The sequence below is a fragment of the Leptidea sinapis genome, chromosome 38 (assembly GCF_905404315.1).
Source record: "Leptidea sinapis chromosome 38, ilLepSina1.1, whole genome shotgun sequence".
Lineage (NCBI taxonomy): Eukaryota > Metazoa > Arthropoda > Insecta > Lepidoptera > Pieridae > Leptidea > Leptidea sinapis.
This window is the reverse complement of record NC_066302.1, coordinates 8,138,150-8,161,306: the sequence shown is the minus strand read 5'-3', so window position 1 is coordinate 8,161,306 and position 23,157 is coordinate 8,138,150. Positions and strand designations below refer to the sequence as shown.

At 34.2% G+C, this 23,157-nt stretch overlaps 1 protein-coding gene across 1 annotated transcript in view; it reads right to left on the bottom strand.

The window, feature by feature from the left end:
* LOC126975943 (lissencephaly-1 homolog) overlaps positions 1-19,886 on the bottom strand; it is a 52,402-nt gene extending 32,516 nt beyond the window's left edge. The window contains exons 1-2 of the mRNA XM_050824064.1: positions 19,718-19,886; positions 13,971-14,106 (exon numbers count right to left, since the gene is read on the bottom strand). Coding sequence (XP_050680021.1) covers positions 13,971-14,008 — 38 coding nt within the window. The 5' untranslated portion in view covers positions 14,009-14,106; positions 19,718-19,886. The remainder of the gene's footprint in view (positions 1-13,970; positions 14,107-19,717) is intronic.
* Between the last annotated feature and the right edge of the window lie 3,271 nt (positions 19,887-23,157).

Below are 23,157 nucleotides of genomic sequence, written 5' to 3'. Positions count from 1 at the left end.
CGCTTTTTATTAGCTTCACCTGTATGTATGTTTGTTTGTAACCGACTCATTTGGGTGCGATTTTGACCCACTTGAAATGGCCAAATTTCGTTCAAACTTCGTAGATTTATCGAGGACCGATGACGATACATTAATTTGCAAAATTAATTTTTTATAATTTTCATCTATAAAGGCAAAAAATGATGTTAATGTTAAATTTCAAAACAAAATTTTAGTTGGGTTTTCTATAAAAAACGTGTTTTTTAGTTTTTTAAACTATTATTTATTAAATAAAACTAAATCGCTCATCACTACCCTGTCAGCGAGTACAGTAACTTACATCTATAACGAGACAGGGCTATGTTTGCCTATTAGTATTACTATTTACATCATGAACTGTTCATTGTTCTGTTCATGTTTATTAATTGGGCACGTTGCAGACTGGATTCACAATAATGAAGCTTGAAGCTCCAACCAAGTGAACATCTAGAATGACCATTAACATTTGCGTCGCTGTATGTATCAAAATGGATGTCGAATTTCCCGGAATGTGAGCACAAAAATTAGACCGGTTATTTCTTCAGCTTCTTTAAAACCGTTACAACAAGATTTATAACAAATGAATTGTAGAATCACCATTATGATGCAAATACAAACTTACAGTCGATGACCTGAAAGAGACCATCATCTCCAACCCCAAAAACAATTAAGGGGAGTCGTTCGTCCGGATAGATCGTGGGCTCTCTTTTCTGCGGCAGTAAAAAAGGCGTCCATATTGGCTCACCTAAAGTTCTTTACCCGAAATTTTTCTTCCTAACTATTTGTAATCCGAATGATCATTCTTCCTAAAAATTTTCATCCTAAAGTTTTCATTCATACTATTTGTAGTGCTACCGGCGATGCTCATAACACTAATGTTTCCGAAAATTGTTATTAATAACATCATTAATGTAAATATATTTAAACTCCTGTTTTTTATCATAACGCTTTTATCCTTACTTACCATAATATTTTCACTCATACTCAAACCAAAATAAAAGTCTAACCTCCCTCTCCCTAATTTGTTAATGGGGGGAAACGCCTACAATTGTGTTCCGTTGTTTTAACTGTTCTAACATAACCTAACCTAACCAATTTTAATGAATTGTAGTTGATAGAGCTTTAGTCCACGATTATAGTGCTACCACTCTTATTACAACGTAATACACAGTTTTCAAGAAAAACCAAAATAAAAGTCTACCCTCCCCCCTCCCTAATTTGTTAATGGGGGGAAACGCCTACAATTTGGTTCTGGCACTACCCGGCCGCTGCCGCGGCACGCTACGCTCGGCTCGTCCGTTGTTTTAACTGTTCTAACATAATCTAACCTAACCAATTTAAATGAATTGTAGTTGATAGAGCTTTGGTCCACGATTATAGTGCTACCACTCTTATTACAACGTAATACACAGTTTTCAAGAAAAACCAAAATAAAAGTCTACCCTCCCCCCTCCCTAATTTGTTAATGGGGGGAAACGCCTACCATTTGGTTCTGGCACTCGCCGGCCGCTGCCGCGGCACGCTACGCTCGTCCGTTGTTTTAACTGTTCTAACATATCCTAACCTAACCAACTTTAATGAAATGTAGTTGATAAAATACTTGTGGTAATGTTATTCGAATACCGTCAAACCAAGTACCAATTCCTCGGCTAACATTAGAAAGGACTCTGCATGCTTTTTTACTGCATATAAAAGAGTCCACAGTCCGATTGGATGAATATACAATCGTTATTGGTTTTTTATGATAATTACATTTTTTTGCCTTAGAATCATTCCTTTGCTCTCAGCAAGGGCAAGAGCTTGCTCGCGCGTACCCAATCGCTGATGGGTCCATTATGAATAAAAAGAAATCTAAACAAAAAAGATATAGACTTTGAATGATAGTATAAACGATGGTTATGTTCAGAAAATATAGGAAAACAAATAAAAGTATAATAGATGTTTTTTGCTACTGACATTATGAAGTTGAATGCTTCGGAATTATTAACATTAGAGACAATTTAATTAGGAATTGTGATTGTTAGGATGAAAAATGTTAGGAAGAACATTTTCGGATTTCCAATTATCGGAGTTGAAATTTTAGGTGAACTTTGGCGCACCCGTAAAAAAGTTGTCATATAGTCAGCTATATAAAGATGTTCAGACATCTGTTACATGTAGAACAAATAAAAAAAACTGCGTTATTACGCAAAGTTTCGTGCGAAACAGCGATACAAACTAACAATTTTTTTTATTTCACCAAGATACCCCGCGGATTACAGAGCCTACGTCCGGCTGCAATTCAGATGCTGGCTTCGAAATATTTATTTGAGCATCCACCATCATCATCTAACTTGAATGTTACCTTATATGTTACCTTTTATACTATAGTTAATAATTCTTTTAAATTTCGTAACACATTTCACGTTCAAAAGAGAAAGATTCGAAGATGATGAAGCCATTGACGCTGCAGTACAGGAATCTTTAGGTGTACAAAGTAAAAAAAATAACGGGTTGCACTCCGGGAGTGCCGGCAGAAGTGAAAACTTGAACATTAACGAGCATTTTTGAATACTTTGGAATGGTTAGGGAATAATTTCAAACGAATTGCTTTATTTATCAGTATAGAAATTAATATAAATAAAAAATATATAAAGTTACCTACCAGCATTTCATCATAATTTCAACGACTGTCTTACGAATTTTCGATTAGGTCACGTGTGCTGACTCGAGTTTAACATTTTATACTACCCTTCCCAAGAAAAGTGCTCAACGCCGCTAAAAAGTTTTCACTTCAAGAGTATTATGCTCAAAGGCGACTTTGTCGAATATAAATTACTTAATTAAGTACTAAAGCACGTTATTTGAAACATAGCGTAGTAGTGTAACACAATAATGAAAGCCTACGACTATACGGAGATTATTTTTTTATGTAATGTGGGTGTTCTCTGAATGACCCAAGTTCATGTTAGTAAAATGTGAATTTTATCCCTCTGCCGCAGGGATGAAGTGGGTAAATCGCCCACTCGCTCTGCTATCGATCGCACTTGGCGCCGACCGGCCACGTCATCTTGCGTCATAGCACATTTAAGACGAGCACACACACAGCTAATAAATAAATAGTAACAGATCCGGTAACCACGCTATGTATGTATGTGACGTGTCCGAGCTATGCATTGCTTTGTTATTTATCAGAACATATTGTCATGACGTCACAGAGCTTTAAATTTAAATTACGTCTACGGACAAGCGTAAATAATTTTATTTATTGCTCTAATATATAAAGCACTATGTATTTTTTTTTTTTATGGAATAGGAGGACAAACGAGCGTACGGGTCACCTGGTGTTAAGTGATCACCGCCGCCCACACTCTCCTGCAACACCAGAGGAATCACAAGAGCGTTGCCGGCCTTTAAGGAAGGTGTACGCGCTTTTCTTGAAGGTACCCATGTCGTATCGTCCCGGAAACACCGCACACGGAAGCTCATTCCACAGCTTCGTGGTACGAGGAAGAAAGCTCTTTGAAAACCGCGTGTGGAGGACCGCCACACATCCAGATGGTGGGGATGAAATCCTAACTTGTGGCGTGTCGTGCGAAGGTGGAATTCGGCGGCAGGAATCAGGTTGAACAGCTCTTCGGAACACTCCCCGTGATAGATGCGGTAGAAAACACACAATGAAGCGACGTCTCTACGCAACGCCAAATGATCCAGCCGTTCACAGAGTACTGGGTTCCCGACAATTCGAGCTGCTCTGCGTTGCATATTAAAGCTCCGTCTAAGCTAAACTAAGTGAAATCTACAATACCGGCTGAAGTGCTAGAAAAATTGGCGTAGAATTTGTTTCACTTCAAAGTAATAGCCATTATTTGCGTCCATGGAATAAAAGATAAAACAATCTAAGTAAAAATATTTTAATAGGATTTTTATTATAGGTACATGACGCAAAAAGTTGAAGCAAAATAGCTATAAACTATTTGAATATTAAATGATATAGATACCCAAGAGGACACATTAGCAGTAAATTGTCTCGACTGTTTTCTACTTAATTTTTAAACCTAGAATTATTTTTTCAAATACCAACAATATAATTAATAATTAAGTGCTAGAGTACTTCAAACCAGTACTTAGTGTTTCAAACCCCCTAAATCATATAGGTCGCAAAATAAAGGGTCAGTATTCAAATCCGACAACAATACGCGGAAAAATTAGAAAAGTTTCCCAAATTTCATTCTTCAATAACTTCTTTGAGAGAAATATAGACTTTATTTTTTGAGTTTTTTACTCAGTATATTTAGTCGGAGTTGCAGTTGGCCTATCACACTGAGGAATCTTAAATCTGAGAAAAGCCTCAGCTAATGTTAGCTCTTAATAATAATAAGACAAAGATGTATACCAAAAATACAAAATATAAACCATACCAAATTAAAAAATACCAATTGATAAATATACAAGCTGAGTGCTACTTCAATTATAGAAGCAAATAACATTCTTTATTAAGAAGCAAACTAGTACATTAAAAAGTAAAATTTTGATGATAAAATAAAAATGAAATCACAATTATGTCATAAGTTAAAAGTTGACTCACAGTAATATTGAATTACATTAAATGAGTATATAATATATATTGAGGCTCGTCTGAATGTTATAGTTATGAAACCCCTTATATTTTGTCATCATACATTTTGTCGTAAAATGGAGCTCAACATTGTGAAGGTCGTGTTTCGTCGCACTCTTTTCGCTTTCTTTTTGAATGGAACAGTAAAAAACGTAGTAGCAAATCGATATCCAAGGTTTTAGTTTCAGAATTGATTAAACAATAACGACGGTGTACGGGTGCGTGCTGAACGGAGACGAAGGGGCAACTCGGTGAGGGTTATTCACTTCGATTATAATATAGGGTTTCATGATAGCCTCGTTTTGTGACTTGACGATTTCTGATATTTTCTGTTACGCTTCGCTTTCACACCAGGCCAAATGCGCTAATTAATTGAAACTCAAATTATTAACGCTCAAAATAGCAAAAAGTTAAAAATGATAAAAATTAATATATTCAAAAATACCTTATACAGAGTGTGGCAAGCTGTACATACAGACGCTATAGCATCAGCTGCTATTAAAATGTCTAATAAAAAAACAGAGCCCATAGAAGGCATGATGCAGCGTCGAGCGCTAGACTAGACTATACATAACATAAAGCCCGCTCCACATTCACACGAGAATTCAAATTCAAATAGTTTTATTCAAAATAGGATGTGACATCATTTATTGAAAGTCAAAAACTACCACAAATTCCATAAAAATGCCTCTGACCTGAGAAGAATGGGCGCAACAAACTCAGCGTTTCATCAAAAACACATACAAAGTAATATTGTACAATTAAACTTACTATTAAATAGCCTGAGGCGGTCGCTAAATTCTCAATCTGTGGAAACATTAAGAAAGTCATCTATGTTGTAGTAACCTTTACCACACAAACGTCTCTTAACAATTATTTTGAATATCGTAATACTTTTGTTTTGAACATTTTCTGGGATCTTGTTGTAAAAGAATATACATTGCCCCACGAAAGACTTACTAACTCGACATAGCCGAGTAGTAGGCATAACAAGTTTATGTTTGTTCCTCGTGTTAACATTATGATTGCCCCAGTTTCTAGCAAATTCCTCAATGTGCTTATGAACATACAGAACATTATCAAGAATATATTGAGAAGCAACAGTCAAAATTTTTATTTCTTTAAATTTTTCTCATAAAGATTCTTTAGGACTTAGGTTATAAATAGCGCCAATAGACCTCTTCTGCAGCACAAAGATGCTCTCGACGAAAGTGTGGAGCGGGCTTAATAGAATATGCAATTGCGGCATGCGGCAGAATGACTACTGCGGGCTGCGAAGAGCGGTCTGCGGACTGCATTCCGAGCGATCCGAGCTACGAACGGGTCTTGGACCTTCAAATTACGTTGCTTGGCTGCTTGATGATGGGAGCGCTAACCTCGCATTACTACTTATCTATAATTGGTCATCTATAAGGTACACTTAGAGGGATGCTGCTCTGACTGCTGTTGATGCATCCAGCGTAATTTATAAATCATTAGGCTCCTTCCTGCTAACTGCATTGCATATTAACTGTAAATTAGAACTTTACGCCATTTTATTGATTGCTGTGCGATTTTACTCCGTTGGTTTTATAAGAGAAACTATTCAGAATTAGATTTAGATTAAAAATACAAAACTTCTTAAATATACCTCAATTTCCGACGATTCCGAAAATAGGTTCGATACTTATACAAAATTTATAAAACCATTTACATAACCATACAATAAGGTGTTTCAGACATTTGTGTATTGTTTTTACATTACAATGCGATATTTCTTTTTAAATTTTAAGCCGTACAATGCAAAAGCCAATAGGTAATGCGACTAAAAAAGAATGTTCTAAGTACGTACACTCTGTTCTGCTATCATGTCACACATCTCATATGGTGAAGATAAGTTATGCAAATAACAATTCTCAAGAAATAAGTAATATAATTGCAAATTAGGAATATATGTGCCTGTGAATGAAAACGTGGGCTCGATCGTTTGATTCTCCAAGGCGAAAATGTAAATAAAATTACAAGTCACATAATACTAAATAAATAATCTCGTTGTCGATATGTTCCGCGATATTTCTCAAATGAATACAGACACGTAAATTCATAAGAACCATAGAACGATGCAGTGTAGTGTAGCAGATAACATACAAATTCTAACTAAATAGCGGTGCAAGAACTGTGCATGACACGTTCACATTCGGTGAGTCATCTCTGTTTATGCTATTTGGTCAATTCGTGAGTCGCGAGTCGATTCATATTACATAATGAATGAATAAATTCATTCAAACAATACTTTTGCAGTTGGTTACAAACTTAAATTTCATCCTCACCATTTGCGTGTGTGGTGTTCTTCTACAGGGCGGTTTTCAAGGAACTTTCTTCCATGTACAAATATACATATGGTATAAAAATTCCATTCGCGGTTTTTCCAGGACAATACGACAGGAAACCTTCAAAAAAAGCGCGTTCATATTCGCTAAAGTCCGAGAACGCTGCTTTAATTCATTTTGTATTGTTAGAAAAGAGTATACGCGGTAAATATTGTAATCCAAGTTGTATAATATGGTAAGGAATGTAACAGCTAATGAAAGATGTATAACCCTGTAAGTTATCTGTACACTTATATATTTTTTTACTTTTTGTATGTAATTAGTATGCGATAAGTGTTAGTGTGCGATTGTTGGGTTTCCGAATTTTTAATTAAAAAAAAAGAAATCAGGTGACACGTACGCTCGTTTGTCCTCCTCTTTTATAAAAAGCAGTAAAATTATCTTTTTGTGTTCTCATTTGACCGGCCCAGTTGCGAAACGGCATTGTATTTTGTACTCTTCCGTTCCGATTTGAAAGGTGTGGGCGACAGTCCCGTTAATCTGGATGTCATAACACATTAAGCCATTCTCAGGGTTATGGGCGCGAAGCTATTCGAAGGCAGTAGGTATAACACATAACGTAACAACTGCCAATAAAAAAATACAAGAAGCTCATGCGATAAGAAAAACGATATCTTCATCCACAACTAAGTAAGAAAGCTGAAGTGAAAATTTTTGTTTTATTTTGCGTTAGATTTCGGAAATCCATTATTATTTAAAAAAATATGATATTATATCTATGCATAGGTTTATTTTCACATTCAGAATTCGATCTCGAATAGTACTTTGAAAAACTACGAATGCAAATTTCATACTGCTTCATGATGACAAAGTTAAAGATACTTCAACACCTCATCGTAAGTACGTATGAAAAAGGCTAGAGTTCTGCAAATGCGGGAATTGGCACTCTAGACGTTTCTGTCTTCCCATATTGAGGATATTACATGAATATAATATATGAATATTTATCAGAAACGTAACAGTTATAAAACACGAAATTCTTTTCTAAATTAGCATATTTTATGATGACAGGTTGGATCCTAAGCAATTTTATTGAACCGCTTTCTATGATATCTCAATTAAGTTGCATAAGAACGGATACGATCTTTTTTGATCGATTAATATTCATAATAACAGCGGGTAATGGAATTTTGGCTGTATTTAATGTATATTTTGAATTTAATTTAAAAATAATCTTTTCTAGAGGATTGATATCAAACGGGACCTTACATAAACTGCGTATGTTGGGAGAGGCACAGATCGCCATTTTAATGACGTCAGTTCCAGGAAGATACTGCACCAATCAAAAGTACCGTTGGCACAGTGGCGACTACTTGATGACGTAACGCTGTCGTTAATATATCAATGTTCTGTTCCTGTTCCTACCCGCGGTAGTTACAGCCTACAGGACGGCGTATACGTACACTGGGTTAATAAATAATACATATTACCTGTTATGTATAAGATATCTCCTTTGCAGCGTATTCTTGACAAATATAGGTATGGGACTGGAATGGAGAGCCCGTTGGTCAACTGGTATAAATATTGATCGTATATAGGGCCCTGTTCAATACCCACTGAGAACATTACAATACTTTCCATATCTGGGTATTTATACCACATAATATTTTCGTTTTGGATGCGGTTAATTAAATTAGATTAACGGAGCAATAACAATGTAATCTCATTTTGTACAGAACCTCACAAGTTTATAAATTGTGCGCTGTGACTCAAGGACAAATATTTAGCATTTTAAGATAACAATGAATAATTTTGAATAAATCGATAGAAGCAACAATATATAAATATCAAACAAACTAGAGGCGACTATTTTCCCGCAGTGTCCCTACATAACAAGATCACGCCCATAAATCATAATATCCTCCACACATACATATGTAAAGCTACATGACATTTTTGTGTTTCATGTGAGTGTGTGACGACGTTCCTTACTTCATAGTGCCATCACATTGCGTCTTCTGTTAGTTAAATACTCAATAGTAAATTTCAACAACAAAATCTGTTGTCACCCAGCTGGTTAGACAACTTTGGTACAAGCTGATTCAGCTAGGAAATAAAAACAGTATATGACGTAATTTAACTTATTTTGTTACACAAGGAAAACGTGTGGCTTATGGTTTTACTCGTAGTGATAAAATTGAATTTGATAGGAATATAAGTATTTTAGTTTAATACTATTGATTCCATACAAATAAATATATTCAGGGAGATTATTTAGTTTAGTAACATCCTAAAATGAATCTGTTGGGAGTCGAGTCAATAATGGACGTTTTTTAAGACGTAGTAAGTTGTAATATGTGGTAAGTCTGCTTTGATAACAACACTAGCGACACTCTGCCTCAGGATTAGATCCCCTACAATGTGTTATGGCGAGTATATACGAGCGAGCATTAAAATCATATTGCTACAGATATATCACTTTTTGCATGCGGAATTCAATCGACCTTTAAGTATTCACTACGCCAAACACCATTAGCGGGTTGACAGTAAACAAACATGTAAGAGCTGTTGCGATTGCTCTCAATTACGAAGGCAATTAGAGCTAACGTGGTTTCTTCAACAGAGCTTAGAATAGGTCGTGTTTTTCCTTTCACTTGGCCCCCGACTATTCATAAAGCAATCTACGACCGGCCAATCCATGAAAGGGCACAGGTTACTACTTACAGACGAGTCACGACACAATACAAATCTATATCAAATGTTTATAATAATTTGTGCAATAAATATGTTTTATTAGCGTAAACATAATTACTTTCAATCCATAAATGGGTTCTTTGACTGCGTATTAAAAGTTCAATTATTATATTAATTACGGAAATAATATATATATATATAGCGTTCTTAAATAGCTATAGATAGATAATACTTTTATGAATGTTCAAGTATCGAGTAACATTTTGCCGGCCTTGATTTGACAATGGTATGATAACGAAGATTGTGTGTTTACGATTGTGCTTATAGAGATATTGAAGGTAGAGAGTTCACGGTTCTCACCAACGACTAACAACAGTGGCGGCCGGGGTCGACGACTTAAAATTATAGGAACGCTGTTACTTTCAAAGGTCGAGTGAGATGTACCCACGATGTACTCGTAACTGGCGCCAATTCTATTTGCAATACGAATAAATATCATTCAAATTTTCCGCATATTATGGCGTATAATATCTAAATAATTTAAAGTGAAAATTTAACTTGAGACTTGTACTGTGTTCAACAAATTTAATATTTAAATATAATATTTTTCATGTCATTGTGATTTACATTATGACTCATAAGAAGTTTATATTATAGGAAGAAGATTATAGTTAACTTTTAACCCTTCACCTGAAAAAAACAGGTAGGTGGTATGAACAACATCGGCAGCCTTTTATAGAGCATCAATATATTTTGAAGGTCCCATACATTCAAAATATACTACTTGAACTTGGTATGGACTTATATCGAACTTAGAACAAAAAAAATATTAAATCGTTGAAGCAGAGCTGAACCAAAACCACCAACTGCTTAATTATTTCCCATACCTTGAAATATCTATGTGCACAAAAGATAGTAACAGCCTTGACGTGCCGTGTTGAAGTGCCGTGTTTCTTTACTGATCGCTGGTGTAACATCCACACAGAGCGAGACATTTGCATACGGAAGGAAGCCCATACGATTACACAAACCCATTCGAACACGATATTCATTATTGCAGCACTAAATTAAATAATATTATTTGAACAGCTCAGTTCCGATAGCATTTTAAACTAAATTAATTCAGAAGAAGATTGAAGAGAAATTGAATACATATTAATACACCTTATACAAATATTAAACTCATAAAAATCACTAAGTATTTATGTTACAAATGCTATTTCCCAAAGCTGCTGTTGTGGGAATGCCATCTTTAAGAAATTCAATCAATGAAACACCATATTTTAAAGCTTGACGCCATTGACGAAAAATAGTAACGTATAAAATTTGCATTTCGAAAAATTGGTGGTATTTAATTTATTGATTTAGTGAAAACTGAAATGTAGTACAGTATTGTTGATTTAGGATCACGAGAAAAAGTCGATATAATTATCGGTTGGTTAAATTATGCCACTGCGACCGTTCATCGCGAGCGAAGTACTCGCACGGCTCACCTAGTATAAAATATTCGTAATAATTGAGTGTTGCAAGGATATGTTACCATCAAGTTACCAACATGTTATCTATGTCCGCCATCCTATCGTGAACAGCCGCAATATTGCAATTGATAGTCAAATTGCCACATAAATTAAATCTTCTCAGGAAAATAATCCGCAATGTCTGTTAATACATTAATTAAGAGCAGACACCTAAAGAAAACTTAGTATCCTATTCGATTACATACTTATAATTATACACTAACCCCTTATTCATAATGGTCCGCTGGGTTAATCATTTATTTATCAAGGGCAAATAAACTTAATTCAAATAGGCTGAAACTATGCGCTTTTGAGCCGTCACTATATTTCTTTTATATTACTGAATCTACCCTATGTTCGGAAAAAGTAGAGCTCGTGAGAACAAACATACAAGAAACTTAACGGACACTCTTTCAAATCAAAATGAGTATTTTACAATGGCTGTAATATACATACTGTACAACAAATTAGTTTGTAACGTTTAATTCAATAATAGAAATAAATAAATAGTTCAAAATCGCGCCCAAATAAGTCGGTAACAAATAAACATACAGACAGATGAAGATAAAATAAAGCGTGTAATGAATAGTGTTCCAAGTTAAAAGCGTCTAAGATTTGCTATCTTATATAAGTAATAATCAACCTTTACAGCTTGAATTCATTGGTTGTGTAAGGATGCTTCGTGAACATGATGGTCGTGATTACTGTCATGATTAGTTTATTTATATATTATCATATTGATTTATTAACTATAACAGGTCGACCTGGCACTACAAGTAGCTCCCGTTCACAAATTGGCGCATGGACCAGCCATCATTCCTTCGCACATACTTGACGGAAGGAGACAACCCGGCTCACGACGCGCCGCAAGCAGTCATTAGCATATAAGCCGCAATTCGTCCACTGCTGGTGGACTGAAGGCCTTCCCCAAAGATCTCCACGACAAAATCATTGATGAGTACTATTTTGAACAATAACCGACCCAATGATCTCCAAGTTTGTCGAGAGGACATAATATAATTATATAATGTATACATATAAAAGTAGTTGCGCTAATTATGTACCGCAGAAAGCATTACGCATCGACTTCCGGTATTGAAATGTGATCTGCCAAGGAAAGTAATATTGATATCGGCCCGCTTCTTATACCTATTATATATATTATGCTACAAACAAGGCCCTTTACGTAAGTGTGGTATGAACGACAAACCGCTACTTGGGTATGTACCATAGAAATCTAAATAGGTACGTACTAATAGTAACATGTCGCCCTACACGTGCCCTACAGACCACCACAGACACAAGTAGTGATTTAGTATTAATCAATATCTGAAGTGTTGCAAGTCTACGTTGTATGTATGTACTATTGTATGTATCTGGTCTGGCCACAAGTTCTGTTACAAAATATATGTTTTTTTATGTAGTAATGTCATCTTAATAAAACTCATATGGCTTTATTATTATATCAGAGCAAGACACACCAGTTTCGGTCATTTTTAAACCAAACAATGAGAGAAAAAATATTTTTTTTTTCTTATTTTCAATAGAAAATTCACCCGTCAATATATCAGCTATTTCAAAAAAAAAAGTTCTGCTTTCTGTTCGTCAATATCTCTACTTTCCGATAGTATAAAAAAAATATAAATTACAAAATGGTATCAAAAGGCGGTTCATAGAGACTGTATGAAACATGTTATTTCGTAGCAATAATATTACGGATTACAATTAATCAAATTAATCAATGATAATGACAAAATGGATAGCATAACACTAATTTATTATACTTTTTACATTTATAAATAGATTTGATGGTACAGCACTGGTCTAAATGTAAAAAATTGTTCAAACAGTACTATTTTATATAAAATAAATATTTCTATCACCGTCTTGTTTAGATTTCTATGGTACGTATATATAGCTGATTCGTAATGTATGTGGTTCAAAAGAAAGTTTCGTAATCCCCTAGTGGCTGGTAGGTACAGTTTCTTCGTCGTATAACAATACAACTAAGTTTACCATAGCTACCTATAGTTATTAGGTACTCCAATAGTGAATTATATTATATATATTGTTAGCAACACAATATGATATAGATTTTCTACCAATTATGGTGGCAGTGTTGATATTTTTTGATAAATTCCAAATGACATGTTTGAGGTTCATCCATGTTATACTGCCATGTGTTGATGGAATATGATCTTATTAGTCAGGGGCGTCCTCGACACCCCCAAATGACACAACTGTCTATGACTGGACTAACTTATAGTCCACTGGTGTAGTTTTATGATGCCTTATAACTCTTGTTGTGATCCCACTTAAACATCAGCTAGTCAACAAATTTTTAATTGTTCCAAAACTTATGGACGGGACGGGATTCAAACCGGTGAGGAAACGTTAGGAGAATAAATGAGACAACGCTCTTACTTAATTATTGAAGTGATAACTTCATATGGGAGGGTAAACCACTTTGTAACGTAAAGCGTTACGGCGCCAGTCTATCTGGCTTCCCTCTCTCTCACGCATACGGCAGCGGTAGGCAGGCTCCTCCTCACTCACTCTAACCAATTATTACTTTAATAGGATGCAATAATTATACTAATGAATATACATAAAATTTAAGTAATAATCTAAGCTTTTCTTCAGTTAAACAATTTCAATATTAAATAGATCAACTAATTTTAGTTTAAGTTTGTTTCATATAACATTTGATCAGGTAAGTAGTTCATTATTTAAGAAAAAACATCACATAACTTATTGGCATTTTAGTTTAATGTGATCTAAGAGAATATCACAGAATAAAGTGTAATTGATTATTTCATGTAGCATAATACTCACAGCTCGTCTCTTTGACGTTGCGACAAAACCATTTTCATTGTGGTTGATTGAAGATTGTGACTGTTCCAGGAATTACTGCACTAGAGTCTCGGGAATCACGCGGGCGACGGCGTAGGTGTCGCTTCCATTATCACACCTGTGTACAACCATAGTATTGACTCAATGAATATATCCAAGTTACACCTCCCTCGCACAGTCTACATTCACAAAAATCTATTTCAGTAAAGGTGTGGCGATTGCATAATAAGGTTACAACAGAAGGAAAAAAATCAAATGAAAACTTAATTTAAATTTCAAAACTCAGAGATTAAAGTATGAAATTGCCGTTTTATTTTAACAGGTACTTCGAAATGACATAGAACCTTCATTGTTTGAGATTTTCGAGTGAGACTTTTTTCACATGGTACCTATGTAGTTATTCTTTTAAAAAATGTGCAACATTCGATTATCGACTTTCAGTTGTATTTTTTATTCAGCTTAGACAAGAAAGACTTCTTCAAGAAACTTCGAAAATTCGAGTGATTTTTGAATGCGAGTTCCGACGCGACAGAAACAGCTCGCAATATTAATGTTGCGTTTGGAGAGGACTACTAATGAACGCACCGTGTGATTATGATTTAACCGCCTTCGTCATAGAAACTTTGATTTGAAGAACGAACCACGTGGAACACCGCCCACACAGGTGAATAACCATGAATTGAAAGAGATGGTGGAAGCCGATCCGAGCCAAACTACCCAGAATTAACAGCATGGTTTAACGTTACCTTACCAACAATATTGGCTCATTTGCGTCAAATCAATAATATAAAAAATATCAAAAAAATGGGTGCCTCATGATTTGACTTATCTGCAGAAAGATACGCGTTTTGAAACTTGTGTGGCCTTGTTGAATCGATACAGAAATGAAGGAATATTGGATCGAATTGTGAAATGCGATGAAAAGTGGATTTTTTACGATAACCGTAAGCGAAAAATGTAATGGCTGACCCCAGATCAAATGCCGCAACAGTGTCCTAAAGTAGAGCTCAGCAATAAAAAGGTAATGGTAACTGTTTGGTGGTCTCAGCATGGTGTTATTCACTATACCTTTCTCCGATCTGGTCGCGCAATAACGGCAGATGGCTAGGTAGGACAATGATAGCAAAACTAGCAGTGAAACAGCCCAGACTCATGAATCGTCCGATTTACGATTATTGCTCCATGATAATGCGAGACCTCATACAGTAAGAGAAACCGTTTTAACTCTACAGGAACTGCAATTAGAAACCATTCGTCACCCTCCGTATTCGGCATACTAACGGACTACCATTTTTTTCGAAATTTGGACAATTTTCTACAGGATAAAAAGTTTTCTTCTCTGGAGATAGTACAAAATGCTTTCACATCGTTTTTCGAAACTAGATCACCGCAGTTCTACCGCATTACATTAATGTACATTAGACAATAATAGTAATAATTTTGATTAAATAAATACTTATGTTAAATTAAAAAACAAACGCATTTCTAATTTTCAGTATAAATCGGCAATTTCATACTTTAACACCTAATATATTGAATTAATTTGTCATTCCAATAAAAGTAGTTTAAAAAGTTGGGAGTAAATTTATCGCATCTATAATATTTTTTTTAAATACAAACATTCATTAGGTTCCTCTAAATTTCACCTTCGCACGACACGCCACAAGTTACGATATCATCCCCAAGATCTGGATGTGTGGCGGTCCTCCACAGTGCGGTTTTCAAGGAGCTTTCTTCCTCGCACTACGAAGCTGTGGAATGAGCTTCCTTGTGCGGTGTTTCCGGGACGATACGACATGGGTACCTTCAAGAAAAGCGCGTACACCTTCCTTAAAGGCCGGCAACGCTCCTTTGATTCCTCTGGTGTTGCAAGAGAGTGTGGGCGGCGGTGATCACTTAACACCAGGTGACCCGTACGATTTTGTGCTATTTGTAAATAAGTTTCAGTACCTCACTATTTCATTAGTATTTAATACAATTTAATATCATAAAATCACTGATGTAACATAATACAATATTATAATAAAATACTACAATAATTAGAAGTTGACTGTGATGGAATATGGGAAGCATAGGAATAAATGTGTAGCGGCCACATTTGTAATTATATAATGTTGATTGAAACATTGTTGTACTTACTAGGCTAACATTTACCTAAATAAGACACATTTTTGGCTTCTCATGACAAGCAATTTTAACTATCCTATGGCTTCTACGTCAAGGATGAAGTACACAAATAATTAAGTTTACCAACTATAATAGGGCAATGCCCCTTATCTACTGAATTAAAGCAATTACATATTTTTATAAATGGTTTGGTATTAAGCCATTGGATAATCATATAGATGGGTGTACCGCAGGGCTCAATCATGGGTCCTTTTTTGTTCCTGGTTTACGTCAATGATTTAACATACCTTATTCAAAATAAACATGATATTATACTGTTTGCGGACGATACATCTTTGTTATTTAAAATAAAACGCCAGCAAAAAAAATAATTCTGTCAGGTTGACAACAACATTGCTGAAGTAGTAAATTGGTTTAATGTTAATAACTTACTTTTAACGAAAGGAAAACAAAATGTGTAAGGTTTACACTTTCAAATATAAAGCAACAACCAACACCTATAAAACTTAATAATGACAAACTTGATGTAGTAGAAATGACAACATTCCTAGGCATTACATTAGACTTTAAGCTACAATGGGGTGCTCATATAAAAAACTTATGTAATCGACTTAGCTCTACAGTATTTGCAATAAAAAAAATTAGGCAGCTGACAGATGTTGAAACGGCTAGACTTGTATATTTCAGGTACTTTTATAGTGTCATGTCTTAAGGAATTATATTGTGGGGTAGGGCTGCAGATATTGAAAATATATTTGTGCTGCAGAAAAGAGCGATTCGAGCAGTCTATAAAATGCGTTCAAGGAATTCATTGAGAGAAAAGTTTGGTAAAATAAATATTATGACAGTACACTGCCAGTACATATACGAGAACCTCCTATACACTCATAAAAATATTAGCCAATTTAAAAAGAATAGTGATATACACAGTGTCAATACTCGAAATAAACATAAACTTGCAATTCCATCTACTAGGCTCCGTAAAATTGCAAAATCTTTTAAAGTGGATTGTGTTATATTTTATAATAAACTCCCAAATGAAATTAAAATATTACCTATTAAAAAATTTAAATGTGTCATAAAAAATAAATTAACATCTAAGGCCTATTATAATGTGAAAGATTATTTGAATGAAAAAGATAGTTGAAATTAACGTTCTAAATTTTGTTAATGAATATTGTTATACTCATTTGAAAGCTATTGTAACTTTTGTACTTCATCCTGACTTGCACTAAATAACTTATAAAGTTTTACAGTGAATAAAGATTTTTTTAACTTTGACTTTGAAAGACATGCCTATGAAAGACAAAAGGAAAGTATTTAATATGTGCATCTAACATGCTTATTATATGGTTGTCAGACATGGGCATTGACTGAGCAACTAGCCAATAAAATTACAATTTGTCAGAATGGAATAGAAAGAAGTGGAAATGGACAGATCCTATAAGAGAAAAGACAGAGAAATTGGCAAGACTAATAACTGAATGGCAACCACAAGACAGCAAAAGAAATAGAGGTAGACAGCCTATGAGATGGGAAGGACATCAAGAAAATAGCAGGGCAACTATGGACTTTTACAGCAAAATACAGGACAGAATGGAAATCTTTGGAGGAGGCCTTTGTTGTAAGACAAGCTGTACCAAAGTAAATACTGTTTGCCGATATTATTTAGAGGCACTTTTTACTTCATTTTAGTACCTAGTATGTAAAATTAGTACAGCAATAAAGGCTTTTTATTTATATTTTATTTATTTAATACAACAATAAAGGCTATTATTATTACTTGCAAAAATATCTGTTGTGGACCACTGTTTTTGTTAAATAAAGTTAAATCATATTATTACATAATAAGATACCATTATTCCATGGAATGCAAAGAAGTGACTGCAGACAAATGAAAACTGAAAGTAGAGCTAATAATTTTAATGTTGAATGAAGTGTCAGTAACATACTTTGATCTCGAGGTATAATTGAACATATTGTCAAGTTAGTTTAGATTAGATCTTTATCACAAAAGAAGATTTAAAAAAAAGAGAAAATGTCACTCATAATATGTAACATTAATGATTCTTCATTGAAACCAAAACTTTGATTAGCATCGCTATTGAGTCTCATTAGCCGAGTAATCTCACTTTCTATAAGCTCCTTAAAACTAAAACACTATAAAAGGCTTTTATTTTCTCAAAATTGATTCCTTTAGAATTCTTTTTGATGTCATTTCTTATACTACTAGATACTACTACCGCTTCGGAAACAAATGGCGCTCTGAGAGAGAAGAAGCGGCGCAAGAAACTCTCCCAGCATTCTTTTTTTTTGCGCTCTTTTCAATAAAAGTATACAATATTGTACAGTCAATATATGTCAATAATGCTTTCACATACTCATTCATGGCAGAAATACCCCTCAATACTATCCAGCCCACATTGAGTGCAAATCAGAAGCTCAGCCAATTATTATATACATGGGTTTGACAGAATGTTTTGAGGAAGACTCAATGAGGCTGACACACAAAGAATTAAGTGTTTCTATCTGTCTGATTTTGCAATAAATATCTGCAACAAATGCAGATGATTTTGTAAGTTTCAGATCTACTGCTAACAATGAAGATGTAGTATAGTTAGACAGTAAAAAGGTTTCAGAGTAACATTTGTTCATATCTAAGGTTGATAGCTACATCACATTAAATGATTGTCTAAAATATTTATTTCATACTAGCTGCTCCCTGTGTCCCCTCGATGTGGTACCTTACAAGCAGCTAAAATACTGTCTGCATCTACCATTATAATATGTATCCTATATATTGTCCTGATCTCATGTAATATTCATGCAAAATTAAATCTATTCAGTAATTTTTGTGTTTTGCCCCAAAATACATAGACAAACAGACAAAAACTCTATAAATAACATTTTTGTTTTGTTATTATTTGTAGAGCACACAGTAAGTATTCTTTAAGAATAATATTATATGTACTTATTTATTTTGTTACGATTTTAATATGTATATGTGAAAATTTAAGTTTTATTAGTAGGTACTAAAGAATAAAAAATTATAGTGCTCTATGTGCCCAAGCAAAAAATTAGGGTAGTTTATGCATTTGTTATATTTTTTAACTTAATTATCTGTATTTAATTTACTTTATTTGGAGGTAAAAGCAAAAATATTAACTGGTGTTGGAGATTGAAGAGTCAAAATTATATATTACATTACAACACAAACGATTATTATAAAATTTTATTATACAGTAAATTTTTATTATATTATAATAAAATTTGATTTCTTCTTTTTTTCACAAAAGTTAAGGAGATACGTGTGTGTTCAAGAAAATAAATTCTAAATATAATAGTAATATGAAAAATCCATAATACTCAATTTGATAATAAGAGTCAGAATAACTAGCTTGATTGCAGTGAAAATTGCAATTCTTTGACTTTTAAACAAGAAATTAAACCTGGAATGAATATTCTTGGCACAGTAATCTGTATTATAAGGAAAATATATGAAATTGGCAAATAGAAAGACGGCCATATTGATCAATGTCCAAAACGGTCATTAGGTTTTTAAAGTGAATGAAAAAAGAGACTGAATAACATTTGATACTTACGAAAATAAATTACACAAACAAACTCTGTCTTTAATAATATCACTCACTTTTGATACACTATGACAAGACCCAAGGCATAAATCCGTTTTCGTCGCAATAAGCTAGGGCTAACCGATACGCGCTCGTATTTCGATAAACTGGCAAGTGGCAATTAAATGGCAATGGCAATATTTGACTTTAGTTCTAACTTCTTTTTTTTTTGGGATTTTATGACCTGGTAACTAAGACCTTTAAGACAAGTCTTTTTTCTTATCTAAATATGTATACTTTTCATTTCACATTTCACTTATCACTTCACTTTATATTGTTAGAATTGTATTCTTAATATAGTTCTAACTACTGAAGCAAACTAAACCACAGAGAAAATTTTCATTTCAGCGAAATACCATCTACACGATCAATCTGCTCAATTCAAGTCAATCAAATGCAGAAGTTTGTAATTTTATTTTAATTTAGCTAATAGTAAGGTATTAGATACTTTAATTTTAAATGCTTTTTATTATTTGATTCTCATTATGAACATATAAAAATCAAAGATTTGTGAGTCCATCTTAAAAATATAATAAGGCAAGATAATTTTTGTAAAAGTGTGTAGGTAGTGTGATTTTAAATAAGTCTTAATAACGAGCATGTGAACATTCTGTATGATTCGATATTCTTTATTCTGTTCTATTACACCTTGTTAGCGTACATACTACAAAATTCTACGTCTCTTTTATTCATGGTTGGTTTTAAATAATTATTTGTAATTGAACTTCTTTAATACGCAGTGTCAATTTTATTAATGTCCTCCACTCTATATATTGTTTTGCGTTATTCACTAGTAGACAATTATTTAAATTTCGTGACCGTGCTACTTTAATTAATAGTTCCCTATTAAAGAGATAATCCTGGCTGCATCGTCAGATTATTAATAATATCATATTATTCCACGTTAGGTGACACGAAGTCTTTCTTATGTTACTCGTCCGTGGGCGCGTTATGAAAAAATGATGAGAGTGGAATTTTAAGATGCGCGTTTATCACTGTAACACAAAAGTAACAGGTTGAAGTTGGTTATTAAAATATGTATTTTAAACATTGACAATTAACAATTATAAAACATTTGACACATATCTGACACTTAATTGACATTGCATGTTTCATTTGCGAGCTGTAACAAGAACAAAACAAACCAAAATACATTTAAAAAATATTTAAATCGTATTTAAATAGGTTTATAACTGCAAAATTACTTTAACATAAAAGCAAAACATAAACGGCCTTACAAATAAACTTGATATAAAGTTATAACTAGGCATAAACAAAGAATATGCAAAATGTTTACAATATCGTTGACACTGTCAATACAATGATAATTCTGAAGTATTCTGAATGGCAAGCTGCCTTGCAAATAAACGCGGGAAACGTTATATGTCATAAACCAATCTTATGCGAGATGTCTATTTGTAAACATTTTGCATTTTCTTGGTTTATGATTAATTAACTTTATGCCATTTTTATTTGTAAGGCCGAATGACGCTTGTACCTTTTTGGTGTTATTGAAGATAAACTTCTTTGAATATTACGTTGCGTGCGCACAACGATATCGAAAAGTAAATGTTTTGGTAAATGTTTTCAAAAATTTTGGGCTCATCAAACTTAGCCCCCCAAAAAAAATTTTCAATATCGCATATCGTTAGTTCGTAGTTTGTTCTTAATTGTTCGCTATAAATAATTGTTTGTTCTTTTGTTGTTTATTTAATAACAATCACTAAAAAAATGGGGGGAAACGCCTACTATTTGGTTCTGGCACTCGCCGGCCGCTGCCGCGACACGCTACGCTCGGCTCGTGCGTTGTTTTAACTGTTCTAACATAACCTAACCAATTTTAATGAATTGCAAATTTAAAAAAAAATAGAGAACAAACAAATGTTTATAGAGAACAATCAAGAACAAATGGCGAACTAACGATGTAATAAAAAAAAATCTGGGGGCCTAACTTTCTTGAGCTGAAATTTTGCCGTTGCGACATTAATTTTTTTGGTTTCTTCGTCCATTATTAGGACAGGCAAAGGGTTCAAGCCAATACAGTCGTATTCAATAATATTCAATAATTTATTTCACGATTTTTACAAAATTGTTAAAAAGGCATAAAAAATCTACAAACGTTGAATAGTACGACAAATAAATAATTTTGAGGATTTTTTTTATTACGCCAAAGAAGTATAACTTCTTGCGTGCTTACATAAGTATACACACACTTTTATTGAAGTTATACTTCTTTAGGCGCGTTATGAAAAAATGATGAGCGTGAAATTTTACGAAGCGCGCGCATCACTGTAACACAAAAGTGACAGGGTGAAGTTGGTACCGAAAATTTTCTGACGTTTCCGACATTCGTTATTATTTTTTTGGTTTCTTCTTATTAGGATAGGCAAAGGCAATAGGCAAGGCCCGTACAGCCGTATTAATTAATTAATAATTAATTGTCAAAGCCATCGTTGCAAGATTTTTACAAAATTGTTCTTTCTACAAACGTAGAGCACGAGGAATAAGTAATTTTAAGGTTTTTAGCATTTTTAGGCCAAACAAGTATAACTTCTTCCGTGTATACAATATAAATAAATACACACAGACTTTTTTTTAATGGAAAACTAATACATATTATATTTATATTAGATTGATTAGTGCCATTGCCAAGTCAATCTATTTATTTGAAACATAAAAGATTTTTAATATTGACAACACACACGACGACATTAATGTGCCCCCAGATATGTAGGTGCAGTACCAACATATCTGGATTCAATTCAATTCTGGATTTAGAAATTATGGACAACGATATAATCATCGGTTGCAAGCTTGCAGCTCTAAGCTCTGTGTTTCTATATTTGTTTTTTTTTTATCGTAAAGGAGGACAAACGAGCGTACGGGTCACCTGGTGTTAAGTGATCACCGCCGTCCACATTCTCTTGCAACACCAGAGGAATCACAGGCACGTTGCCAGCCTTTGAGGAAGGTGTAAGCACTCTTTGAAGGTACCCATGTCGTATATCATTCCGGAAACACAGCACAAGGAAGATCATTCCACAGCTTTGCAGTACGTGGAAGAAAGCTCCTTGAAAACCGCACTGTGGAGGACCGCCACACCAGGTGGTGGGGATGATATCCTAACTTGTGGCGTGTTGTGCGTAGGTGAAATTCGGCGGTAGCATTTAGGTGAAACAGCTCTTAAGCGATGTCTCTACGCAACGCCAAGTGATCCAGCCGTTCACAGAGCACTGGGTCCCCGATAATTCGAGTTGCTCTGCGTTACACGCGGTTAAATGGATCGAGCTGATACTGGAGTGCGCCAGATCAGAGATGACAGCAATACTCCATGTGTGGCACTTGCGCTTTGTAGAGCGCTAGAATGTGGGCCGGCTTTAAGTATTGCCGTACTCTATTAATGACGCCCA